Source organism: Peromyscus leucopus, chromosome 3, assembly GCF_004664715.2.
Source record: "Peromyscus leucopus breed LL Stock chromosome 3, UCI_PerLeu_2.1, whole genome shotgun sequence".
Classification (NCBI taxonomy): Eukaryota; Metazoa; Chordata; class Mammalia; order Rodentia; family Cricetidae; genus Peromyscus; species Peromyscus leucopus.
This window is the reverse complement of record NC_051065.1, coordinates 20,667,588-20,694,199: the sequence shown is the minus strand read 5'-3', so window position 1 is coordinate 20,694,199 and position 26,612 is coordinate 20,667,588. Positions and strand designations below refer to the sequence as shown.

General features: G+C 42.8%; 1 protein-coding gene across 1 annotated transcript in view; it reads left to right on the top strand.

The window, feature by feature from the left end:
* The window catches only part of Asb4 (ankyrin repeat and SOCS box containing 4), a 42,772-nt gene extending 16,487 nt beyond the window's left edge, over window positions 1-26,285 (top strand). The window contains exons 3-5 of the mRNA XM_028869825.2: window positions 14,364-14,854; window positions 22,815-22,928; window positions 24,123-26,285. Coding sequence (XP_028725658.1) covers window positions 14,364-14,854; window positions 22,815-22,928; window positions 24,123-24,311 — 794 coding nt within the window. The 3' untranslated portion in view covers window positions 24,312-26,285. The remainder of the gene's footprint in view (window positions 1-14,363; window positions 14,855-22,814; window positions 22,929-24,122) is intronic.
* The last annotated feature ends 327 nt before the right edge of the window (window positions 26,286-26,612 follow it).

Below are 26,612 nucleotides of genomic sequence, written 5' to 3'. Positions count from 1 at the left end.
CCTCCTTTTCGCCAAGCTAAAATCTGCTCCCCTGTGAGGCTTGAAAAGAGCCTTTCGCCAGGCAGTGGTGACGCACACCTTTAATCCCAGCACTCGGGAGGCAGAGCCAGGCAGATCTCTGTGAGTTCGAGGCCAGCCTGGGCTACCAAGTGAGTCCCAGGAAAGGCGCAAAGCTACACAGAGAAACCCTGTCTCGAAAAACCAAAAAAAAAAAAAAAAGAAAAAAGAAAAAAAGAAAAGAAAAAAGAAAAGAGCCTATTGTTCTATTCTCATAGGATATTGTAGTTTTCTTTTATGGTACTTACATTTGCTTAATTCTTTGATTAATGTCTACTTGTAAGTTTCATGAGGACAGAGCTCTTGTGTTTTTTTCTAGCATAGCTAAATGCATAGCGCATTTTGCATGTTGACTATTGGATCTGTGTTAAGTCTTCAACCCGGAACAAGGACTAGCGCTGGGGGAAGAGTGTAGTTAAAGGCACCCCATGACCAGTCCTGGAGAAGTTGGATGCAGTTCGCCATTCAGTTATTGCACTCTTTGCTTCTTTCCCATGTGGATTAACTTGCCAGAAGAGAGAAGTCTGATATGACATACCCAGTGTTACTTTGAGATCTAGTAAGCTGGGGATTCAAAGATTTCTGTTGATCTGGTCTCACGGATGGTGTTGAATATTGCAAAAATTGAGAGACAGAAGCCGAACTGAGGATGCTGACTACTAAAGTGAGGTTGTCCATGAGAGTAAACAGAACTTTTAAAAAGTATTGTGAGGAGTAGGCAAGAGAGAGTTGTTCCTTTTCTTTTTACGTAACACCTGGACATAAAAAAATGATGGAAATTCTACTCAGTGATCAAAGTTTGAAGACAGGAAGGAGGGAGGGATAATTTATGATGTGAGGTTTCTGAGAAGTCTGGGGAGCGAGGTCCAGAGAGGGTACAAGATTGCCTTTGGAGAGGAAAACCCCACTTGTATCAGGACCTATAGTGGAAAAGGGGGAGGATGGGGAGCTGATAGATGAGCTGCCAGGGTTTGAAGAAGTCTCCATTTTCATGGCATTTTCTTAGCAAATCAAGTCATAAGGAAACTGGGGAAGGACAAGGATTAAATACTGGGAGAAGACATTTGGGATGCTGATTTTAGAGTGTAAGAAATATGTTTGGAGACAAATGCTGGACCACCTACAGGGGCCCGCTAAACTTTCCTGCTGCCCTTTGTGATGGTTCCAGTCTTGTTCTGAGGGAACCACAGCAACAGTGTGGTTCTTGCCACATGGCATTCAGCTGCTTGGGAGCAGGCACTGAGACTATGCCCTCCCGGTTAGAGCCGCTCCCAGTGTGGACGCTGTGATGACGTGGGGGGAATTTAAAGTTTTGGCAGTAGAGGGGCTGAAATGCGGGGACATGGAACTATCTGGAGGGGATGGGCTGAAAACAAGGAACTCCTAGTGGACAAAGAGGATGCAGAGAAGAATGAACAAATTCCCAGAGCGGTTATAGCAAATAGTAAGCACGCAAGCTGTAATGATAGAAGGTGAGGTCAGAGATTTGGATGTGTGAATTGGTGGCTGTGAGAGAGCAACTGGCTTCAGTAATGGCAGTCCAGGCTCGACTCTGAGTAGCAGTCAGAGGAGAGAGAAAGTCACTGAAGGGAATGAGATCCAGAGTCTGAGAGACCAGGGCTTCTGGTCAGCTGCATGTGTTAGATACCCAGAAGAATGGCAGACATTTACGAACTGAAGGAAAATGTGATTCAGGTGTCTGAATCTACAGAAGCTGATGGTGAGATAAATGTATTCAGGTGGGAGGGTAGGTAGAAGAGCTGAAGAAGCACAGCCTAAAGAACTAGGGATGTTCTTTTTATTTATTTATTTTCAAGGGAATTAGGGAGTAATTGGAAGCAGCAATGGGGAGTCAGATACATGAAAAAGAACACCCAGCTGTATACTGAAGGCTAGAGCTAAGCATCCTATATCCGTTGTTGGAGCTCAGAACAGAGCAAAGCTAGTTTGGTCGCCACGGTGACCAATGCCATGTCTCCGGCCTCATTAATCCTGTGTCACAAACTAAACACAGCAATAGCTTCTGAATAAATGCAACAAGGCTCTGCATACTGAAAAGGGCGCATTCATGTTAAGCAGGGGAAAAAGGTTTTCAATTTCATTCATTAAACTTGAGTAAATAATTTAATATCTTTGTGTGCCAGTCCTCCAAGCTAATGAATAAGGATAAATGCTTAATGGAAAAAGCTTGCTTAATAAAGTTAACAGCATCGGCTCCACACATAAAAGAAATTGATGTTGCCAGTATATATGCACACGAAGGGGAAAATGGAAAGGAAAATAATGTATATAAGCATTGCAGCGTGGTTATGTCAGGTACTTTAGAACAAAATGTCTCATTTAATCCTTCAACAAGCGTGTATAGTGCACATGATTTTCCTCATCTTATAGATGAGAAATCAGAAACTCAGAGAAGTTAAAGAGGGTTTACCCAGCCTGCCTCACCTGAGCAGACTCAGTGCTGTTTGCATTGAGTCCATGCTGGTGCTACTGTGTCTTGCTGCAAACTGCATGCTGCTCCCCCTTTGGAGACAGTGGGCTGATTAAAGAATTCGACAAAAACTTTGTGCTCTCTTGACATGACTTGAGAAGTCTGACTGTTATATCAGAGTCCCACTAGCTTGAAAAGAGTCAACCACCATGGGGTGTTGAGGTGTTCTGGAAGGCTTTTCTTGAGTTTGAGGAGGAAACTGGGTATAGCAAGTATGCTTAATTAAAAGACATGAAAAACACTTGATGCTTCTATAACTCCCCCAAAGCAATCATTTGTCCCCACTTTATCATTTCCAAGCACACCAAATATACAGTTTTATAAGCAGGCTCACCTAAGGGAGAACAATTTTGTCCCTTTGAATAGTATAGTGCCTTCATCTGGGTTTTCTGATTTTCTGTAACAATTTAAGTAAGTGGAGGTAAATGATTGAAGAAGTTATATTAAAAAACCCATTACTTAAAATTAAACTCTGTAATTAAAAGCACCACTTTGATCAATGTCCACATTTCTGCCGCCAGCAAGAAGGAATTGCAAGATATTAAATAACAGAAAACAGCTGGTGCAAGGCAAAGCTCTGGCCTCCAGCAAGGAGAAGCGGCAATGGCCTCGGCTGCAGAAACAGCCTGTTGCAATGCAGAGCTCCGGCCTCTGAACTCACCTGTTACTCAGTTGATTGTTTGAAAGTTTAATTCTTTAAAAATCCAATCACTAGCCGGGTGGTGGTGGCGCACGCCTTTAATCCCAGCACTCGGGAGGCAGAGCCAGGCAGATCTCTGTGAGTTCGAGGCCAGCCTGGGCTACCAAGTAAGTTTCAGGAAAGGCACAAAGCTACACAGGGAAACCCTGTCTCGAAAAACCAAAAGGAAAAAAAAAAATCTAATCACTGATTATTCTGTCTTATCCTATAAAACTATTCCAGTGTATATCCTCGAACACAAATTGGGAGGTGCTGTCCACGGCAGTCTCCAGCATTTTCAGAGGTCCATTGAGAGTCCTCCCACTGAGAGTCCTCCCAGAGAGTCCTCCCCCCAAGAGGCCACTTTCTCTGTGCACCTGGCTCCCTTGATTTGAAGTTCCCCCTTCAAAAGTCACATGCAGTTTCCTTTCTAAGTTTTCCGCCTGGGTTTGCTATCTTCGTCTTATAGTCAGCAACTTCTAAAACCAGAAATTAAGATGACATTTTCTTGGGCCCCGAACTACTTTATTTTTTTTTTCCCATCAACACTTCTATAATTTTTTTTTCTTGCTTAAAGGATCTTGATCTCATTATCCTGTGAACATTTTAAACACCATTTAGCAGAAAGATATCAGATATGGAAACAGCAAGGCGGTGTTTTCTTTGTAATCTTTGCAAGTAATGGCTTACAGAAGATAATCTAAACAATTCCACCAGGGGCTCAAGGGCTCAGATTTGGAGGTAATGGTTGAATCAACCAGATCCCGAGGCTTTCTTCTCAGTTTTCTATTAATCTAAGCGGGAAAACTCACAAGCAGGGAAAATAGTGGATGCATCAGGCATGTGCCAGCCCCTAACACATTTCTATTCATTGGAAAGCCCGTGGGAACTGAAGGGGAGCAGACACTCACCTTTTCAGAGACAACACATTTCCCCAGCAATGAGAGGAGATACTAGCCAACACCACCGAAAAACACCCTGAATACAGCATCCCTGGCCTTTGTTCACCTTGGCTTTAGGAGTTTGGTAGCCCTCCAAACCTATCTCCAATTAAAGGGCCAGACTCTGCTAAGAAGTGGCAGGGGGGAAATGGAAGGCAAATTTGCTCTCTAGAGGCAAGGTTGAATTAACCTAGGTGAATTAGGGAGAGCCTTGCGACAAGTCCGCTGGACTTCATAATAATTGTAAGACGTTCAGCTTTGTTGGCACATACCTGCAGTGCCAGCACTTGGGGAGACTGAAACATGAGGATGGTGAGTTCTAGGCCAGCCTGGGCTACAGAGCTCAGCTTTGCCTTTAAAAAAGCTATCATATATGGTGCCTTGTTGCACACCTGGAATTTTATCCATGCTCTCCTTAACCTTCACAACTATCTCATGAGGTGAGCTGTATTGTCTCCCTTCACAGACTTAAAACCTAGCCTAACTAGTAAAACCCAATTGTAGTAAATAGATTGACCTCAGTGCAGAGTATCTGGGCTGCCCAGCAGGTGGTGCTGTCCTACCTTTGCTAGTGAGAGAGGCAGGTAAGGTAAATCAGTCTCGGGACGGTCCTGGACTTGGCCAATGCCCTAGTCAGAGACAGTTTGTCTCCACTATAACCTGAACGTCAATCAGCAAACTCAAATTCTCTGGTGCTTTGACTAGGGAAAAGCACAGTTCTTTAGTACTTCCCTCCTTTGCTAACATTTCTGCTTGGATCAGGTTGGGCAGTGGGCACGTGGATATCTTTGTTGTGAAAACCTAAACTTAAAAGTAATTCCTAAGAATATAAGTGGTGCAGTAAGGTTTCTTGAGTTAAAATCTTGACTCTTATTCACTAGTTGCATAAAACAGGGCCTTGAATCTTAGCTCTCACCTATTAAATGGAGACACTGTTAGTAGGCCAAGTGACTCTGAGTATTGGAGGTAATGGTTAAACTAAGGAAGATCCCGAGGTCCCCATACCTGTATGAGGTCATGCATCGTACCTGGGTTTTCACCTCTATGTTGTAACTGTGTAGCATCTTGGCTTCTGTCCAGGAATGCATTCTCCAAAGTCCACTATTTGAAGGATCAATTTTAGTCCTGTTACTGGGTGTGCTGTGGAAGAAGGTCCACTGATGAAATAACCCTGGGGAAGTTCTTGAAGAATACAGCTTCCCTCTGCATAAGACCTCTCAGATCTTGCGCATGCTAACACTGAGTATACTTGCACAAAGCTGCACAGAAAAAGTTGCACATGTTTATTTAATCATAGAGTTCTTCTTACTATGCCACACAGCACTAATATGTCACAGAACAGAATTTGGGAAATGCTGGCTTAAAGTAATGATACCAGGCTTATAGCTAGAAGAAAAATTCATATCTAGTGCAGCAAGAGCACGAGGCTTTGTGTAAATCAGCCCCCACCCCTGCTTCCCACCTGAGGTAGGCTCGGGGAAGAGCAGCAGGCAACAGAGTGGAAAGACAATCTGTCTTTCCTCAGAGCGCACTGATTCAAATGTGAATCTTACCCTCAAATCTCTTTCACCCAGGGAGACAAGGGAATCATGGGGGCAGAGAGAAAGACAAGACGGTGACGCTTTTTCACATGTGGGCAATGCATGTGTGAGTTTCATATATGTGTAGGAACTGTTAGGGGAGAAGAAGTGGATCAGCTGCGGGAAGAGGGAAAGGCATGATCATGGGGGATATGAACAAGGGATAATGATGTGTAAGTATGTAAGTATATTGTATATATATATATGTATATGTATACTTACACATATATACTACTTGTAAGTATATAGTAAGTATACTTATATACATGACTTTCATATATGCATATATTTACATACTTATACACCATTATCCCTTGTTCATATCCCCCACGATCATAAACATATGTGTGTGTCATAATGAAACCCACTATTTTGTATAATAACTAAACAAGTCAACAGCTGAACAAACACCTCCACAGAAATATCTAGAACAGTATCCAATAAAATATTTAGGCATCGTGGCCAAATAAAATAAAATTAACTACCGTGTTTGCTGAAATATGTGTCCAATCTCAGGCCTATAGAATTATAAGATAAGGCATTTTTGCCGTTACACGCCACTCCATTTGTGACAGTCTACTACGGAAGTGACAGAAAACTAACAGCCACCTTCTATCCCTCTATTTTGCCTAAGCATCACCTCCAGTCATTTCTTGGTTATCAGTCTCAGTTTTCCCCGTCATAGAGAGCCCTGGGCCTAACAGATGCAAACCCTCAAATTGTGTTAGCAGAAGGTATTTCTCCAAGGTCCTTTTCCTACCTGCGCCTGGTGTCACATGTCTATAAATCCCAGGTATTCAGAAGGCTGGGGCAGGAGGACTGCAAATTCAAGATCACTTTGGTCTACAATGCGAGTGAGTTTAAGTTCAGTTTGGGCAACACAGTGAAACCTTGTCTCAAAACAAAAAGTAAGAAAAGGCTGGATGTAGCTCAGTTATAGAGGGCTTGCTAACATGATGCCCTAGGTTCAGCTCCAGTAAAACACACACACACACACACACACACACACACACACACACACACACACACACACGGTGGGGGACTGGGAGGGAGAGGGAGAGAGAGAAAAACAGAGAGCAAAACTGATCACAAAGTAAGCAGAACTGTGTCCCTGGGTTTCAGATTCATCACTGTTTTTAATACTCCCTCAGGATTAGAGACCTGGGTTCCACTTAAGCAGATTTTCTGTGAGGCATGCATGGCTGTAGAAAGACTCCAGACACTGCTTCTGGATGAACAGACACCTTGCTCATTGTCAAGGACACGGGCTCCACCAGAGACAGAATTTTCCATCCAAGATTTGATTTTTATTGCTGCCTCTGAGTAGGGAACCCATGGCTACTCAACTGACTCCTTCTCATATGATGCTTTTGGCCACCTCAGTGCCCCTTCTTGTCGGCTTCATGCCACACCAGGACCACATCCTGTATCGGTGCAGACATGGCTACTCAACTCCGGAACTGGGCCAGGCCTCCTCTTACTCTGAGGCAAACTGAGCAGAATTGTAAAGAAAGAAGTCTGTATTCTTTTGTTTTATTTTTTTTTTAAATTCATAGCTATTAAAAAAACAACACCACCACTTCCTTTGGATTAGCCTCTTTTTTCAGTTGAATGACAATAATAGCATCATTTTCTGCAGAAAAACATCATTTCAACAATTTCAAGTATAGATATGGTCTCACTTCATGTGCCCAACAAGATTACTCCAAGATTGTATAATAATGGTCCCTTTTCCCCGAGTCTGAGCTATTTACTCTCACCCATGGTTACTTTGCTAAATTTTAATAAGTCGTTTTTGGAATTAAAAAGATAAAAGAAAATGAAGTAAACCTGAGATGGCTGAGCTCAGGCAATACCTGCGTCTTGTTTCCTAGGCGTTCATCTAGAAAGATATCTTTTCTTTCAGGTTCAGTAACTTTAAAATAAACAAAATGATAAATAAACATGGGCTGTTTGAAAAACATCTGCCTCCCAGGGGACGAGAGCAATATTGTGAGAAGCCGGCTGATAAGCCTTGATATGAAAAAGATTTGCTTCAGGAGACCCGGGGAGCTCGTTTGTTATCTCTACTCCCCGTTTTCAGCACGGCTGGAGAAAGCGAACTGGGGTCATTCTGCGATAGGAAGGCTTCTCTGAGAACAGGCAACTGTGAGAGAGGCCGCTACAAGCCCAGAGCTGAGCTGCTTTGAGCTGGTTTGATCTGGTTTGCGACTCCTTCGCTGACCTGTGTTCAGGACTGTGGACTGCATCTCTTTCTCCTCCCTGCAGTGAAGTGCTGGTGTGTCTGAATTCAAATGTGGCTGTGCCCACCCAGTCCCATGGCTTCCATACCTTCCAATGGTGTTCACTTGAGATTTCTGCCCCTCTTCCCGGGCATCCAGAACCCTCTACCCCCTCTGTCAAGTTATTATTTAATAATACTGTCAAACTCCACAAACTGAGAAGCAAACTGTTCCTGCCCATTTCAGCAAATGACAGTCCTGTTCTTGCAGTAGCTCCAGGGAAAACTCAGCAGGCATCTTTGTCTCCTTGCGTTCACTGTGTATCTTACATCCAACAGTGGCCCCTGTCATTTCCTCCAAAATCTTTCCAGCTGGGACCACTTCAGATTACCACCTCCATGGTCAACCAACCCCAAGCAACAGTGTTTGCTCCTGAATACCATACTAGACCTCCAGTAATGTCTTTGTTCTCATGCTTTCTGTTAGGGTCCTAGGTAAGTCCCACAAAAGGCCACCATCCACGTATGCAGTCAACAAGAGTATTTATTATCCAGCACGCTGGGGCCAACCATCCTACACAAAGGCAAAATGGTGAAGAGCCAGAGAAGGATGTGTGGGCTCTTTTAAAACACAGCTATGAGGAAATCCGGAGGCAGTTAGGTCATTTTGGATATGATTGGCTTAAGCAAGTGGCAATTATATTAGTATGTTCTAATTGACCAGGGCTAGTCAGGGGCTAATCAGGGTTACAGTTTTCCATTTTGGGGCAGGCCTGAACAAGTCCTAGGCTTTGTCCATATTTGGTTATCATCTTGAGCTGTTTATGGCTCATCCCATCAGGCCTCCTTGTCCTTGCCATCAGGGGTGTCCTCTGTTTGTGGCTCTTCCTCAGCAACTGCTTGCTCAGTTTCAAAAAGCAGGGACCAAGCTCTAGTTCTTAACTGAGTTATTAGTGTAGGCCATCATTCCTGGCTCTTTCACTTTCTTCCACCCAGCCAACCACAGTGGCAAAGGTGGAGGTGACTGGTTCATCTCCACAGTGCAGTGAAAGTTTACATGGGGATTTCATGTTTATTTCTCCTTGAGAAATAGTCATGGGTCAGTCACTTGGTTAAGGAGACTCCATATCATGATGAAGAAGCCACAGCACTGATCAGACTCGACTTCCTGAGAGAGCAAACAGAGGACATTTGATTCTCCAGGGGCGAGTGAGTGAAGAACTTCTGTTGCTTTATGTCTCAGGCATTTGAATAGTGTTACTGAGCACACTTAACCTATCCTATGGGAAAATTATCGTATGTTGGCAATCAAGGAAAAGTTGAATGACTTAGTGAAGGTCACCTGGAAAACTTGAACCAGTGACTCAGAGTGAACCTAACAGTGTGAGCATGGGTAAGCATCTCTCAGAGGACCCATCGCAGACAAGTTCACTTGGCTCTTTGATAATGTCAATGCAATTATCCCCAGAAAAATCTACAATTGTGACTGTGATTATGTTGAAAGGACTACCCACAACGGCTTGCAGAATGGTATCAGGATAGAGAGAAAAGAAAGAAAGAGCCAGAGACCTCTGTTTTCCATGAAAATAGAGGAGTCACTGGAGTTGGTGAGATTACCCATAAGAAAGGACAAAAAACAAACAAACAAACAAAAAACCCCAAAAACCTCATTGTGGTTTCAAAAACAGCCTACAGAGATTGAGGAAGTGATGGTTCCTGCCGACACAGAAGAAATCAGTTCTCAGATTCATACCATAGAGAGTGAAAGTTCTAGAGTAAGGGGACTGTGAGGACAATGGTCTTCCATTTGAGGTTTCGTTTAAGACAAGACTATGGAAGACACATAGAAAGATCTTTGCTTTAGGTTGTAGACAGAAAGGACAAAATTGAAAGAAGAACAAAGCAGCCAAAGGAAAACATGCTTTGATGATAGTTAATAGCAAACTTGACACTGGACAAAATTACATCCTTGACAAAGAAGCAGACTTGAGAAATAGTAACAGAACTCATGGAAAATGAAAAGCCCTGAACAGGAGAAAAATGAGGTCTAACCTTTGAATAATAGATGTCTTGAAAATAATACTAGTGTTAATAAGTGAGACACAGTAGGTAAAACTCTTGGGGAATGCTCCAGAACAGATTTTATTAACATATTCGTAAAGGAGCCCTGACCAAACATGCTGTGTTTTTCCTACATACAAATCTGCTCCACCCTTCAAACCGAGGCAGGTGTAGTTCAAGCCAGTGAGACTAAGTGGAAAGGAACCAATGTGAAGCAACCAAACCCCCGAAGCAGCCAGCCGAATGAGAAAGGAACGTCTCTGTGAAGTTAGTAAACTCAGTCAGTTTCTTCCTAAGATCTTTACTATCCATCTGTTTTAATATTTCCTTTGCATTCTCACGGGTGCCACAGGTCACTGTTACCCATGAGGCATGAATGTTTCATCCTAGTGACCTTTTCTAAGAAAAGTGTAGTTGTCCATGATGATGTGAAAAAGGAGGTCAGGATAAATTGCTGTGTTTTCATTTGTATCCTTGAGGATTGTGACTGAAAAATGGTGAGAAGGGATTTCTTGTCAATGATGGTGTCTTGATAAATGAATAGGTAGCATTTTAGTTAGAGTTTAGATTGCTGTGGTAAAATACAAAGACCAAAAGCAACTTGAGGAGGAAAGTGTGTTTATTTCAGCTTACAAATCTCAGGTCTCACTCCACTGCTGAGGGAAGTCAGGACAGGAACTCAAGACAGGAACCTGGAGGCAGGAGCTGATGCAGAGGCCACAGAGGAGTGCAGCTCACTGGCCTTGAACTCACTCGATTTAATGAAACTAAAGCTAGGTATACTCAATAGTGCAGCTGCTCCATTCATAGACATAGAAGCCAGAGAAACTCCTGCACATGAACACCACTGTCGTGCAAGAATATGTCAGAATTCCCAAAACAGTAGGGTTTGGAATAGCCTGAAATGGGAAATGTCTCTCATTAGTAGCAAGGACAAGCTGTGGATGACTTATGCTGAGAGACAGAACCAGCAAAAAGAACAGAGTAGCAAGCATCACAACAGAATGCTGAGTAAAGGGAGCAAAACAGAACAATATGTTCATATGGCTCTTGTGTTCAAACTTAGAAAGAAACCAAACCATCTGCTTTAGAGTTCTGCACACAAGTTGTGAGACTAAAAGGAAGTGCAAAGATTTTCCTATGCGAACAGGTTTGTGAAGCAGCCATAGTCACCTCTAGCTGGATGAAGTTGTCATTGGGCAGAGAGTAGAAGGCCGGAGCTCCTTTACATCAAGAACTGTTTTCATACCAGAGCATGGTGGTGCATGCCTTTAATCCCAGCACTCAGGAGGCAGAGGTATGTTTGTCTCTGTGAGTTAGAGGAGAGGCCAGCCTGGGCTATATTAGTGAGCCCTTGTCTCAGAGAGGGAGGGTGTGTTTGCTTTCTTTAACTGGGGTATGACTACAATAATGTTGAAGCTGTGCAATTAAATTTGTGTGTATCAAGATGCATCCATTACATCATAAGCTGGAGTTGTATCCCTCATGTAGAAGCCCCAGTCTCTGACACTTCAGCCTGTGACTGTGCTGGGAACCAGTTCCTGAAGATACCATCGCTGGGATAACAAGCCATTATGAGCCCATTGCAGTATCTGAGGCATTCTTCTTTGTGAAGAAACAGACATCGCCACATGGACACGGAGGTCAAGATTGACATGACACTTCTACAAGCAATGGGCCACCAAGGCTCACCAGCTGTCACCAGAAGCTGAGATGGGTTTTCTTTCTGAGTCTCCAGAGAGAACTGGCCCTACAGACACCTTGATGTCAGACTAGTCTACATTGCTGCAGGGAGATTCACTTCTCTTATTTTAAGCTTTATCATGGAAGCTGTTGACAACTAATAAATTGTACCTTCCTGTGAAAAAGTAATTGTAAAATTTCCCCCAATGTCGCACTCCTGAGCTCTAATTTTTTGGAGAAATCAAAAGAATCTAAAATTAAAAAGCATTATATATTCTTTTGGAAAGTTCTTGCCAGAGACACAATTCAAGTATAAAAATGAAAAGTTCCAGCTCAGAAAAGGTGACTGTGCCATGAATTCAGTTATCCCAAGAGGTCAAGGATCGAGAATAAATGTCCAAGTCCATTAAAAGACAAAGGCAGCGGTTCACTCTCAGTTGGCCTGTAAAAATTTCATCCTGAGTCTTTGATTTCTTTTCTTACTGGAAATTCTCCAGCAGTTGAAGTGACCCTGCACATGGCTTCCGGGAAGACATTTGTATTTACTCCATTTCACTTAAAAGCAGGTACTCTTCTGGAAAGAAGACCTCAAACAGAACCCTTCCAGGTCAGAATACTGAGGACCACGGTGAAGATGGCTTTGATTACAGTTCCACCCTCTGCAAGCGAGAAGAGCCCAGTGTCTGCCCAGCCACATGCTTGGAGAAACCTCACTGGAGAGATGATTCCTTACCTAGACATTGAGCATGCTTGTGGGAGAATTCCCTTCTTAAACATATTCTGAATAATCAGGGGATGCTGTAAATAAAGCCAAGAAGGAGCTATCCATGTGGGAAAACCATATTTAAATTTATAAAATGCAATCGCATTTCTGCTACATCAGGTTTTCATACAGCAAACAATATAAAATTTCCTGCAGAAAAATAATAATGAGGGGAATAGAATTGTAATAAGGGATTTTATTTCAAGCCAGCCTGTCTGCTTTCAAATTTCTGCTTGCAAGCTCACTAGCTTGGTGTACTTTGTGCAAAATGTTAACCCGAAGATGACTTTCTCCAACTGTAAAATCAGGGTAGAAAACTGAATCTACCACAGAGTGCTGGAAAGTGTCCATGAGGCAGTGTGTGAAATGCATTTAGGTTGCAATGCTGTACTTGGTTCAATTCCAAATTAATATTAGATATAGCAATAACATTAACACTAACACTACCACCACCACCAATAATAATAATAATAATAATAATAATAATAATAATAATAATCTCTTCAGACATATTTAAAGTACCTATGAAAATTTCCAGTAGAATTATTTATGACACTGGCCTTTAGGGGTTATTTGGTCTACCCCTTCAAATTAGGCAAAGAAGGAAATTTCTAGTCTCTCAGGTTAATCATTCTAAATAGTTAACATTTCTTATCAGAAAAACAAAAACTGGTTTCCTAGTCTGCTAAGTAGGTGGGTTGCATGAAATCGTTTCTAAGGTGCCATCCAAGCATGAACAATTGTCTATGAAATGTTTTTGTCAATTACTGTCTATGTTTTTTTTTCTTCTGGTGACTACTTCCATAATGCTAACGTCAACACTTCTCAATGCAAACTATGACCTTTAGATTGTTTTGGTGCTAAAGATTGTGTGTGTGTGTGTGTGTGTGTGTGTGTGTGTGTGTGTGTGTGTGCACTTGTGTACGTTTGCCCATGTGTGTGCATGTTTGTGTTCATTATATTCCAAAGACATAGCTTCCATGATGCTGTGATCTCAGCCTAACTACTGGGAATCTTTCATGTCACCATAGTCTATTTGCATCAAACTTGAGATCCACCTGCTTTGAAAGACAAGAAAGATGCTGTTTTATAAAACACTTAAACAATTTTTAGGGACTAGAGAGATGGTTTGGTGGTTAAGAACATGTGTTGCCTTTGCAGAGGACATGGCTTCAGCACCCAGAATTCACAGCACCCAGAAAATCACATATAACTCTAGTTCAAGGGACTTCTGCATGCACATGGTGCGCACAGAGACAAGTGGGGCACACATATACACATAAGTAAAACTAAAATTAAAAGCCTACACATTTTAAAGTGTGTCACATGACCTACAGTTATTTAAAAAATAGCCTTCATTTTTATATTTAAAATTGTACTTATTTGTCTCTTATTATTTGTGTGTTTGTGAACGTGTGCATAGAACTCACAGGACCATTTGTGGATTTTGAACCCACCATTTGAGTCTCAGATATCCAACTCAAGTAGTCAGACTGGTGGCAAGCTTCTTTGCCTGTTGCCAAACTTTAACATTAAAAAATTCAAGATATTGTATTTCAACGGTGTTTGACATTGCAACGAGAGAAAGTATTTTGTTATAGACATCACTTACTTCCACAGGCACCTGGGAATGAAGAGTTGGAGTCCAGCATTGCTTGAGGCTTTGGGAAAGATTGTTAACTACTCTTCTGGGGTACATTTGTTGGTAGTCAGGAAGACAGTGGTGCTGCTTAAGGAGCAATTTAACCTTTATGGCTAGGCGGGACTCACGCATGACAAGCAGAGGTTAAAGAGAACCTGTGAGAAAGAGTCTTGCTCATACGTATGAAAGAACCATAAACACAGACACGTGTCTAAACAGTTGTCCGCTTCCATTTCCCTTCACAGGTGCAAATGTGAACATGAAAACCAACAACCAGGATGAGGAGACACCCCTGCACACGGCTGCCCACTTCGGCCTCTCCGAGCTGGTGGCCTTCTACGTGGAGAACGGGGCCATCGTCGACAGCACGAACGCCCACATGGAGACCCCTCTGGCCGTGGCCACCTACTGGGCCCTGCGCTTCAAGGAGCAGGAGTACAGCCGGGAACACCACCTCATCTGCCGCACGCTGCTGGACAACAACGCTCAAGTCAACGCCCGCGATGATGACTTCAAGTCCCCTCTGCACAAGGCTGCCTGGAATTGCGACCACGTGCTCATGCAGATGATGCTGGATGCGGGCGCAGAGGCCAACCTCATGGATATCAACGGCTGTGCAGCCATCCAGTACGTGCTGAAGGTCACCTCTGTGCGCCCTGCTGCACAGCCCGAGGTCTGCTACCAGCTGCTGCTGAACTACGGGGCTGCACTGATCTATCCCCCACAGTTCCACAAGGTGAGGCTGCATCCTGGGTCTAGCTCAAATAGAGGTGTGCCCTCCAGTCTCCAGGTGATTCCAACTTGTTCAAGACTTGAGTCCTGAACAGCCACGTCTGACCACTGTAAGACCTCCCCATCCTTCTCTACATCTGTTTGAAATTTGGGTAGGAGTTAGAAAAGTCAGCTCATGAGGGACAGACAATTATTCCTACTCAATGTTTGGTCTAAAGACTGCATAACTTGCTTTGGAATGAGTTAGCTTCCAGCCAGGAAAGAGCTGCACAGTCTTCCAGTTTGACAAAAGCTGACAATGTCAGCCAACACATAGGGACCAATGATGACTTATAACGAGTTCAGTAGATTGTTATAAACACTTTGTATTTGTTAATTTGATTCCTTCAATAATTCTATAAGGGATTCATTGTCCCTGTTCTCCAGCAGAGGAGACTGAGGCATCCAGTCACCTCACTTCTGAGCTCCTGCAGTGGTGGGATTAGGATCTGACCTTAGGTAATTTGATTCAAGGATTTATTCTCATCGTACCATACAGCATGACCTCTGTGCTGAACAATACTAATTAATAATCTCTAATGGGCTGGCAGAGACCAGATGCTAATGATGTTGATATGACCAAGACAAGGTACCTACTCAAGTAGCTTAGAGTCTATTGGGAAAGAAAAACACACACAGAGGTCATTTTAATATTCGCCGTCTGTGATAAAGTAGAGGAATGCAGGAGATGCTAACATCAGGCTAATGATGATCATTAATTTGGTAGTCAAAATGGATTTAACATTTAAAACAAACCAGATGACCCTGCCATTCTAAAACTTTAGAGAGGCTGAGAAACCCGAGGACTAGTCCGTCTGACTGGGGCGGGGCTAGCTCCTCCCGTACTTGTATAAAGTTAGTGCATCCTGCCTGAGTGTTCTGTCCCACTCTGGTAAAAGGTCAAGGACTCACCCGTGCTCCTGCGGCGTGAGGACAAGTTAGAGGAAAGGTGCAAAAGATGGGAGCCGTCAGAAGTGGTGGCGCATGTGCTCCTGTTGGTCCAGCACTGGAGACGTATGGGCGGGAGGCCAGCCTGGGTCATGTAGTAAGGCCTTGTCTCATAAAATTGAAAGGAAAAAAAAAAAAAAAAAAAAAAACAACCAAACAACTGAACAAACAAAAAAGAAAAGAAAAAGAATAAAAATCATCTGAGAGTGGTGAGTTCAGCCAGGAAAAACTCCAGATAATCCAAAGAGATTCAGTGACTGAGTTAAGAAGTAGGATCAGTGCTACGGAACCCAACGGGGAATTTTCACTTGGTTGTCAGTGTCTTAGCTGTGGGTTAACTTTCTTCCCTTAAACTTAGGTATAAAGCAGAGGACACTCCCAGACTTACTAACAGTTTCATGGTTAATTCCAAATGGTTCTTTGGTGGTCGTGGGTTACAGTCCCACTGAAGTCTGACTCAGGATCCCAGTGCTCAGAGAGTACTATCTGGTGTTTTCTGTTCTGAGTTGCTTGCTCTGACTCCCTGGATTTCAGGTGAAATGAGAGTCTGGTCCTAACTGTCGACTTCTATGATGTATGAGCACACAACCGTCTTTCACCTGGGTATCTGTCTCTAAAATACTTTCTCTGTCGTTTATACAATCACCCAGGATGACCACCTACTGCTGATGTATGGCCCACAAAAGCTCACATGCAACCTGCAAACCGTTACCTCTTTGATTCAGGCTATACCAGGGGCTTCTCTGTCCTTCTGAGCCAAGTTTTGTATTTATTCCAGATTTTAACTAGTCATGATACTTGTCTCAGGATATCTGTTAAATATGTCTAAAAATGTCAAGCATCTGTAGGCACTTTACCTCTACACATTTTTTGTATTTTTCTCCTTCCTTGCTATTCTTTTTCTCCATTTGGTCTTCTATAGCTCACTCATTTTAGAATAAAAATAATAAAAGGAATTTTCAGCAGATTTTGGCCCTGCTACTCCCATAAGGGAGTGATTGAATAAATTACTACCTTCTTAAGCCTCAGTTTCCCCATCTGTGAAATGGGTATTCTTGGCTTAAATCTTTGGCAACAGTATGTGAATACCATCTCTTATTAGAAGGAAATTTACACCTGTTCACAGTGCACCACACTCACACTTAGAGGACGGGACCAGACACTTCTCACTCTTTCTTGATGTGCACTCAGTCCTTGCAGACTGGCACCCCACTTCTTACCCTCACCGCCTCTCTGTATCTATAAACATCCCCCCTGTCGCCCATTTCCCCCTCCTTGTGTCCCATTTACACCAGGCTCTTCTTATTACTTATAGCAGAATGCCGAAAGTCAAGCAGACTGTCTCCTCACCACAGCTCACTTTAGAAAGTGTATTTGGGTGGGCTGGGGAGCAATTAAGAGCACTTGCTGCTCTTGCAGAGGTCCCAGGTTCAGTTCCCATCACCCACGTCCGGGCTCCCGACAACCTCTAACTCTAGCTCCTGGGTTCACACAGACATGCCCATGAAAATGAATAAGTAAGTAAAATTAAAAAATAAAGCTTTTTTCCTCTATTTATGCCCTCGTACCATTTCCTTCTAGAGAGCAGGCTGGAGGGGATGCAGGTGACAAAGGTACCAGGGAAGTGTGTTGTCCCACTCTGTCAGTCAGTCTGACAGTCAGGAATGTCTTCTGTTTTTGTTTTTGTTTTTTTTTAATTGCATGAGATACTATTTCAAAACTGTCTAGCGTGGTTCCTGGTGCATGGTAGCCTTTGGCAGATGATGCCATGGGTCTTAGGATAGTATCAAACAGTTTTGAGCACTAAGTCATTGCTGTGGGCTCTGCTAGACTCACTGGACATTGCCAGCTCAGGGAAGGATGCGACTGGGACAGTGTGCCTGCAGACGGAAATGCTGAGCTCAATCCTGAAGCTCATGGCCCAGTGGGCCTGTGTATCACGTCTCTCACACCCCTTCTCATTCGCTTTTGAATGCTAAATTAGTGCGAAGAGACTTTCAAAGTGCTTCTGTTTGGGGGTAAGAAGTCTTAGGAGTTTGTGGAGGTCCGATGACTGGTTCTCTGCTGTTAGGAGCAGAGGTCAGAGGTCCAGTGATGCTGAACACAGTGTCTACCTGGCTGTGTACTTGCTGTGCTAATTTTGGACGCCTTTCTCCAAGTTTCCTGTTTGATCGTTCAGGTAGTCGCATGAATTATTCAGCAACATTTAAGAAGAGAGTGGATGTGGCATGCCCACTAGTCTGGTGAGGATGTTCAGCCAATTTCCCTGTCCTCCTCTTCCTTGTCGTGTGTGCCTTTGGGGCAGGATAAGAGTTTCTGGTACTGGCCCTGCTTGGTGGCTCCTCCAGCCTTGACAATAAGCACACAATAAGTCTTGTGTCCCAAGGAAGGCTGGCTGCACCGTCAGTGTTTTCCTGCTTGCTTTTGTTTGCTCCTCTAGCTTCCTGTGCTCTGGCTGATTGCTAAGGAGATTTAACGTAGACTTGTAGACTTGGCTCCTGGTGCCTGCCTGCTATTGTCAACAGTTTCATCGCTGCCCCCTCAGATGTGTGTGAGAATGGGAGAGCAGAAGAAAAACTATTCAATTTACTATGCAGATGCCTGAAAGTGATTTAGAACACTACTTCTCAGCCCAACTCTCCTAAGAGAAAGTCATCTTTAGGACAGGCAAAACGACTGCCCCATTTATCCAGAAGATAAAGTGATTTGTTCTCTCCTGGATGGGGAATTCGGTTTCCTTATTTACAAGGAGCAAGGTCACAGCTGCAGATGCTGTCTTCCCCATGCAAAGTGGATGGAGCAAGGGTGCATTTCACTGAGAGCCACTGTATAAATTACATAAGCTGGATGGCAGAGGGTGGGGAGAAAGATAGGGTCTGCGATTGCTTTTCAGGGTACAAAAGGACATTTGGTTTTTTTCTCTCCTAGCATAATTCAAAAGGAAGCGACACCCCAGGGAGCCAAAATCGAGATTTCTTGTAGGGCAAGAAAGACATTTTTTTTCTTTTCTAGTGAAGGGAAAGATAATGTGTGGATTTGGGGGAGGAGAGGGTGGTTTCTGCCATTGAACGACGTTGTGTGTGAAGCTCATTGCTCAAGTTTCCCTTGATAGAAAGTGGGTTGTTTGTTTGTTTATTTTTGGTTTTTTCTTTTCTTTTTCTTTTTCTTTCTTTTTTTTTTTTGTGTGTGTGTACAAAAATATAGCACCATATAAGGTTGAAGGCAGCTTTAGGATAGTTTTTTACTGAAGTATCTTACAAGCGGTATTTGAAAAAGTTTGGGGAGCATCTTTCTCTCTCTCCTTCCCTCTGTGTGCACATGTGTGTGTATACGTGCAGGTGTGTGTCAGGGTGTGCATGAACACGTGTATGTGTATTTGGAGGTGGAGGTCAACTTAAGGTCGACTTCATCAGTCATTTTCCCACTGTATTTTTGGGATCCTGGAGTTGACTGGTTAGTTAAACTGACTGGTCAGCAAGCTCCTGGGACGGGATTCCCTTTCCTCTGCCTCCCTAGCACTGGGAATAAGATGCCAATCTTTTCAGAGGGTCTTGGGGATGGACCCCCAGTTCTGTGCTTGCCTAAAGTACTTAATCCATTGAGTCACCTGCCCTGCCCCTTGAATTTGCGTCATATTTATTTGTGCTTTTAGTGGACAGATGACAAGGGGTGGCATCCAAACTGCTCTCCAGTCATCCCTGTTTTAGAAAGAGATTTCATCTCTGTCTAGTTCTTGTTCTGTGGTGGAGGAAAGACTCACTAAAGAATGACAGAAGCCGGGTGGTGGTGGCGCACGCCTTTAATCCCAGCACTCGGGAGGCAGAGGCAGGCGGATCTCTGTGAGTTCGAGGCCAGCCTGGGCTACCAAGTGAGTTCCAGGAAAGGCGCAGAGCTACACAGAGAAACCCTGTCTCGAAAAACCAAAAAAAAAAAAAAAAAAAAAAAAAAGAATGACAGAAAGTCACTCTTCTCCTCAGATCGGCCAAGGCTAAGCAGAGGCTGTGACTTCTGCCTTGGGGCCCACAGCAGTCCACTGTCATGTGATAGTCTAGGTTTCCAGCATTCAGTGGAGAGTGATGTTTTCGAGTTTTCTACCTATTTGTTTATTCATTTTGGCCTGGGTGAAATAGTTACTGAGGCCTGAGAAGATGAGCCCAGTTGTATTAGCTCCAGAAGCCTGAAGAGTCTGAAAAAACAGGAGGCTGCCAGGCTAGAAAGGATCCTTTCAGGACTGGAGAATCAAGCCTTCTGGAAGACTTAGTAGAGCATCAGAAAAACTGATGCCAGCAGTGAGGTTTTGGGCCTGTGGCATGTGAAAAACGTAGGAGATCAGGATTTGGAACCAGCAATTTTTTTTTACTCTAACAGAAGCTGAAAAGTTAATCATTCTCTTTTACTGGATGTCAAGTGCAAATGGAAGCAGAAGATGTGTGAAGTTTGGCTTCTAACCTGTGAATATCTACAGTCCTGTATGCATAACTTCCTTTGAACCTTTTCTGGGTACAAACCAGAAATAGGATTACCAGACAGAATACTAGGTGCTAAGTTAAATGTGAATTTCAGATAAATAACAAGTAAATTTTAGCATGCACCCTTTCAAGCAATATTTGGGGACATATATGAAAACTTGTCTATGAGAAATTCATCCTTAACCATGATACCATATTATAAAGACTGCCAGCTCTAGTAAGATGGCAATGTGTTGTAAGAGAAAAACATCTCATAGCAAAATCTCATCTGCTTCCATTTCCACAAGGAGGTGGGTAAGGAAGACCCAGAGAAAGATAACCTAGGTTGTATATGGACACTTCCCATGTTGGTATCACCAGCTCGCCTCCCATGAAGAAGTGGTCTAGTTTGGGCTCAGTGTAGATGTATTTGCTCAGTGTTGGGACATAACTCCCTCCCCCCAACACCTGCAAACTTAGCTGGAAGTTAATTTTTCAAGCTTCAGATTCTTTGACTTTTCAGAAGTCCCAGCAGCACTAGGTGACTGGTTCCAGCCACTTGCTTACCTTGCCATGGGCTTGCGATCCAAGGTTGCTCTTTGCCTTTATAGAGCTAGCTGAAAAACTGTGACAGTAGCTAGAATATTTCTCTCATTAAATACATATTTAAGTCATGCTCATTGCCAGCCAATTGATGGACAGACTAGCGCTGATCCTTTCTTCATTTGAAGCTTCAATATATTTATTTAATACGTGGTAGCTTGCAATTTTGCTTCTTTAAATAAGGATAACTGAAAGCAGGTTTTGCGCTGTGTTGGCTCACAGTAGCCCACAAGACCTGACTGAAATCATCTACAATGTTGAGAGCTAATCAAATACAGTTATCATTACATATTAAATCACATAAGCTGACAATTGATAAAGTCACCAGAGCCAGAACACACATTTTCAAATACATTGCTTATTAATTCTTTTCTCAACGTGTCCTCATTACTTTACTCTATGTACGTGTGCATTTGTTAACTGTATCTCGTGTGTGTGTGTGTGTGTGTGTGTGTGTGTATGTGTGTGTGTGTGTGTGTAAAGACACTATACAATACTATTTAGGCATGAATTTGTTGTTTCATTGATATCTAGACTTAGGAAAATCTTTTCCTGGTACAGTCATAGCATATGCTGACTTCTATGGTCTAGACATTCCTGTTGTGGTTTGTTTCAGGCTATGCAGGGACAGTTGGGAAGATACAAATGTTAGACACGGTGACCATATAGCTTGTCCCTCCTTTCTGTAATATCTATTGCACATGGCCCTACTCAGTCTCCTAGCATCTACTTGTTCCTTAACTCACTGGAGCTGGATTTCATTACAAGCTATTTAGAAGAGAACTTTCGTTTTCATTGTTTCAAGTTCTGGTAAAATACCACCTGAGCCGCTAGCCTGTGTTTTCCACTTTGCTATTCTGTGTTCAGCCGACTGAGAGATGGAGGGGACTGAGTTGGTTTACTGAACCTTGGACCCAGAGAACATGTGAGATCTTTGTACGTCAGGGTGGCAAGACCCCAGAAATAGGTTCAGCTCCTAGGGAAAGACCTGTAGTCAGAGGGCAGAAATTTCATTTTAGAGTTGATCTTCAGAAGCTCCATGTGGCTGATAGTTAAACAGTATATGTAATGAGCTTTCCACAGTGAAGACAGTTTTCTGATCTCTGATTGTTTGTTATCCTCATCTTATTTTTAATGGATTCTTCATTCATAAGGGAGTGTTACTTACGGGGACTAAAACCCTGAATGCTACAACATGGAAGGTCTCCAAAGTGAGGATGTGTTTCTTCTGTTCATCATCCTCAGTTATCCTTCAGGATCTGCTTCATACTTTTCTCCATTCACCTAAAAAGTGGTGGAAGAGCTTTGGTGGACACAGAAGCTTCTGTGGAGGGTAATTGTGTGTGTGTGTGTGTGTGTGTGTGTGTGTGTGTGTGTGTGTGTGTGTGTGATGGGTAAGGAGTCAACATGGAGAGGAGTCTTAGCAAGAGAGATGGGCATTCCAAATTGTGGCATCTGTCAAACTCACACAAACCTTCCTGCTTCGTACGAGCAGCAGAGACCACTGTAGAAGGCGCCATGTGAGGTTATACTGACACCCACCAAGAGCTTCCCTTCCTCTCACTCTACCTCAGCCAACCGGCAGAGAGGTGATGCATTACTGCACACACACAGATGTGGAACACACACATGCCACAGACCTTCCTACTGTCCAAGACCTCTGCTCCTCTGTGAGATCTGAATCGACAAGCTCCAGTTCATACGGCTCTCTGGCTCGGAATTAATGCAGTTCTTATATTTAACTCTTTCAATTCTATCTTTAATTTTTCATCTTTGGTGTGTTTGGGGGACAGGATACACTGTGTATTCCAGGTTGACCTTGCACCCCAGTCTCCTCAGAGCTGTGATGGTCAGCGTGTGCTGGTTTGTGAGAAGTGTCAATCATATGCCCACGCTAAGTGACAACATTCTCTGTTTTCTTTGCAGGTGATCCAGGCTTGCCACTCTTGCCCCAAAGCGATTGAAGTTGTGGTCAATGCCTACGAGCACATCAGGTGGAACATAAAGTGGAGAAGAGCCATTCCTGATGATGACCTGGAGGTAAATGATTCACTTGCTGTGGTTTTCACTGCTGAGAGCTGCCAGGCCTCCATATAAAGATGCAGCCTTCTAATTTAAAATACTGGTTTTGAGAATGCTTTCAAAGCTCTCTCAAATATAATGAAACAACGGATTATAAAATGCAAATATGAGAGTGTAAATCTCTATCTATATGTGCCTGTCAAATATGTGATATTAAGGAGTCTCTCGGGGAAATTTCTCTGAGAGAAATTTGAGTAAATATATGAAGGTGGCAGTTTTATTTTTCATCACTTTAAATGAGTTAAGTGATAATATCGGGGATTGCTCACTCTGATTTTCTTCCAGAAAAGCATAGTGTTTTATGGGGATATTTCACTCACTTTTAACTATGACTAAGCAGGAAACACTATTTCAGAGTCTGCAGTGAGCCACATGCTCAGCCCTTAGTACAGCCATGTCCTCACTTGTGGTCTTAGAGACTTTGCGCTCTCTCTCTCTCTCTCTCTCTCTCTCTCTCTCTCTCTCTCTCTCTCTCTCTCCAGGGTTTCTCTGTGTAGCTTTGCACCTTTCTGGAACTCACTTTGTAGACCAGGCTGGCCTCAAACTCACAGAGATCCACCTGCCTCTGCCTCCCGAGTGCTGGGATTAAAGGCGTGCGCCACCACCGGCCAGCTTTGCTCCATCTCTTAACCAGCCCATCACACAGAGCATCCTGTTTGTGATTTTTAGAAGTCAAGATTGTGTCTAATACATGAGATACCAGGCACAAAGTTCCTTGGGTTTAGAGGCTAATAGCTTACTTGTATAATCTTATTCTGCTAATTATTAGCTCTTTTACCTTCTAAAGTTACCTGCCTCCTAACCACTGCTCGTAGATATTACCAGGTGCATAAAAAACCATGCTATAATATTGAGTTAAATTAAAATGGCCGTTTTGGTTTGAAATGGTCCAGGCATTTCAAGCATGGTAGTTTCTATCGTTATTCCTGGATTGTGAATGTGTGTCCCCCTTCTCTTACCAGCATTATCATGCCTCACTTCCTGACCTTCCCATTTTAATTTTGTGCTCCATTTTGTTCACTCTCAGAAACTCTAGAAAGCGATTCTTGTGTGTGAAGTAGAGATACACGCATCAGTGTGGATTTTTATCTATGTAAGTTGTGGAGCCCCCCTCCCCCCCTCCAATGACCATATCTTGTCTTGCTTTTCCAGAGACACTGGGATTTTTACCACTCTCTCTTCAAGGTGTGCTGCAACACTCCCAGGACCCTCATGCACTTATCGAGATGTGCCATCCGAAAAGCGCTGAATGACAGATGCCACAAAGCAATTCCTCAGCTGTCCCTCCCATTGCCACTGAAGAAGTACTTGCTTTTGGAGCCAGAGGGAATAATTTATTAGGTCTTAGGAGACAACAGTTCCCAATCCTAGATGTTTAAGTGGACTCGCTGGGTAGACATAGTTTGCATGCATAAAATGGTACTTGGGTCGATTATAACACTTTAGGGATTTCAAGACACTTTACAAACACCATGTCATTAATCCTAGAGTAGCATGCTGAGGGAAAATAAACAAGTAAAGTTAAGGAATTTTCAAAGACTGCATTTAGAAGTCAGGCACTGACATAGCACTAATAGCTCAGATAGTGACAGCTTTTATTAGGTACCTGATGCATTATTTTGTAAAACTTCCACATATGATCTCGTCTGAAAAGGGACCCACACTTTCTTACAACCCAGTTTCATTGTCAGTAATAGGTTTACATGACCATTTAGTTTGCAATGTAGCAGGTTTTGTGAGCGGCCTCCTAAGCTTGCTGTCTCCTGCCAATGACTATTGAGCAGACAATACTGTTATTAGTTTTAGAAATGCCTCTTTCCCAAACCAAGGTCATCTATTCATTTTGGTGATAAATGCACAAGAATGCCATGGGAACAAGATCTTTGAGTCAAGATAGAAATGGGAAAGAGAGAGCAGTTCACTTAATAGTCCAGGAATAGACATTTCAGCACACTCACTGAGCCGGACCCTGGGGACCACAGATGAGTCAGTCAGGACCCCTGTTCTCCAGGGTCATATCTTTAACAGAGGATCCAGACATACAAGCAGGTGACTGCAGTATGAAGACACGGGGCAAGAGTACAGGTGCAGACTCATATTTAGTGCTTACCTTTCTGAAGTGTGCTTTGACTTGAAGTGTGTGTGTGTGTTTTTTTTCCTTTTGAACCATGAAGACAAAGCATGGAGAGTTATGTAGAGGGACCGGCTACTATTCGAGTAAATGTCTTTGAGTTTCTCCAAATAATCTAGACACATTTTATTTTGTATGGTTTCCTATTTAGTACCTTCACAGACTCTGAGAAAAATCGTCTACACTCTGGCTCCCACGGAGATGAGAAAGAAGTTTGGGGAAGTGGGCAAAGCAGTTGTGAAGGAGATAACCTAGTTGATTTTCTTGTCCTTTCATGGAATAGATTGATATTTTAGCTGATAGATAAGAAACCTGCATTTTAACAGTGATTCCCTTCAGACTATATGTAGAAAGACTTTGAAATAGTGAACACTTAAGATGCATAGAAATAAGTATATTGTAAGACTTAGGTAGTGCTTTTTAGTAGAATTACGCTGGTAGCCTTCTGGAGGGAGAACTTTGCTTCACTGATTTGGTTCTCATGGATCGCATTGGATTAGCTTTTTGCCCTGATTTTGTAGTTGTTCAAGTAGTAGTGATATACAGACTGTGTACCTGCTGTAGTAGGCAGACTTTTTTATTTGTGTGTGGCCTTGCTTCTTTTTCGCTGTTGGATCTGTTGTGTTGACTAGAGATGATGCTAAATACTCCAGTAGTTCCCCACTTAACTGTGTTTGTAGATTGAGACCCGCTTACTCCTAGTGTTGTGTAGAAAACCCTGTAGGTGGACATGATCGTGTTTTTGAAGTTGCAGTTTAGTTCAGCTAATTTCAGAAGAGAATATTCTGTATTAAAACAAGATCTCTATCACAGGACAGAGTCTTGAATTTGTAGATTACACATAAAAAGTAGTTTGCTGGACCGAGTATTATTTAGAACATATTTCAGAATATTCAAAGGGTTGGATGTTTCTCTCCAACACCAGGAACATTCTGCAGAAGAGTCTGTGGTAGACTGATCTCTAACAGGTCTAGTGGGACTGAGGACATGTAGAAGGGGTGTTCCTCACCTAGGGAGACAGAAGTGTTTGTCACTGTGTTGCTGTGTTGGAATGTTTGCCTTAGTCTAGCATAGAATATGTGGCTACTTCTTTTGAATTGCTTGTATGTGGATTTAATGTGATTTTCTCTGTACTTTGACCTTTAATCTAGAAACCTTAAATAAAGCTTTGGTGTTCCATCTCATCGTTGTGAGTTATTTATCAATAAGACTCGTCGTCGTCCTTGCACAATATTGGCTCTTCAACAGGGACACAGGAAAAAATTACGTGTTTCACTGCTTTCTTCAACATTAAGAAAGAGTGGCAGAAGGAAGATTAGTGCCTGTCAACAAATAATGTTTTCAAAAGAAAGTAAAGGGGAAAATGTGGCCGGAACAAAGTAAAATGGAGGCTATTGCCATTTTAGTAAGTGTACTTTAATAATAAGAAGAAAATTGAACTGAATGCTTCGGGTCCACTTCTCACCATCTCTGGCATCCTGGGTTTTTCATTTCCCTCCATTCTCACTGTT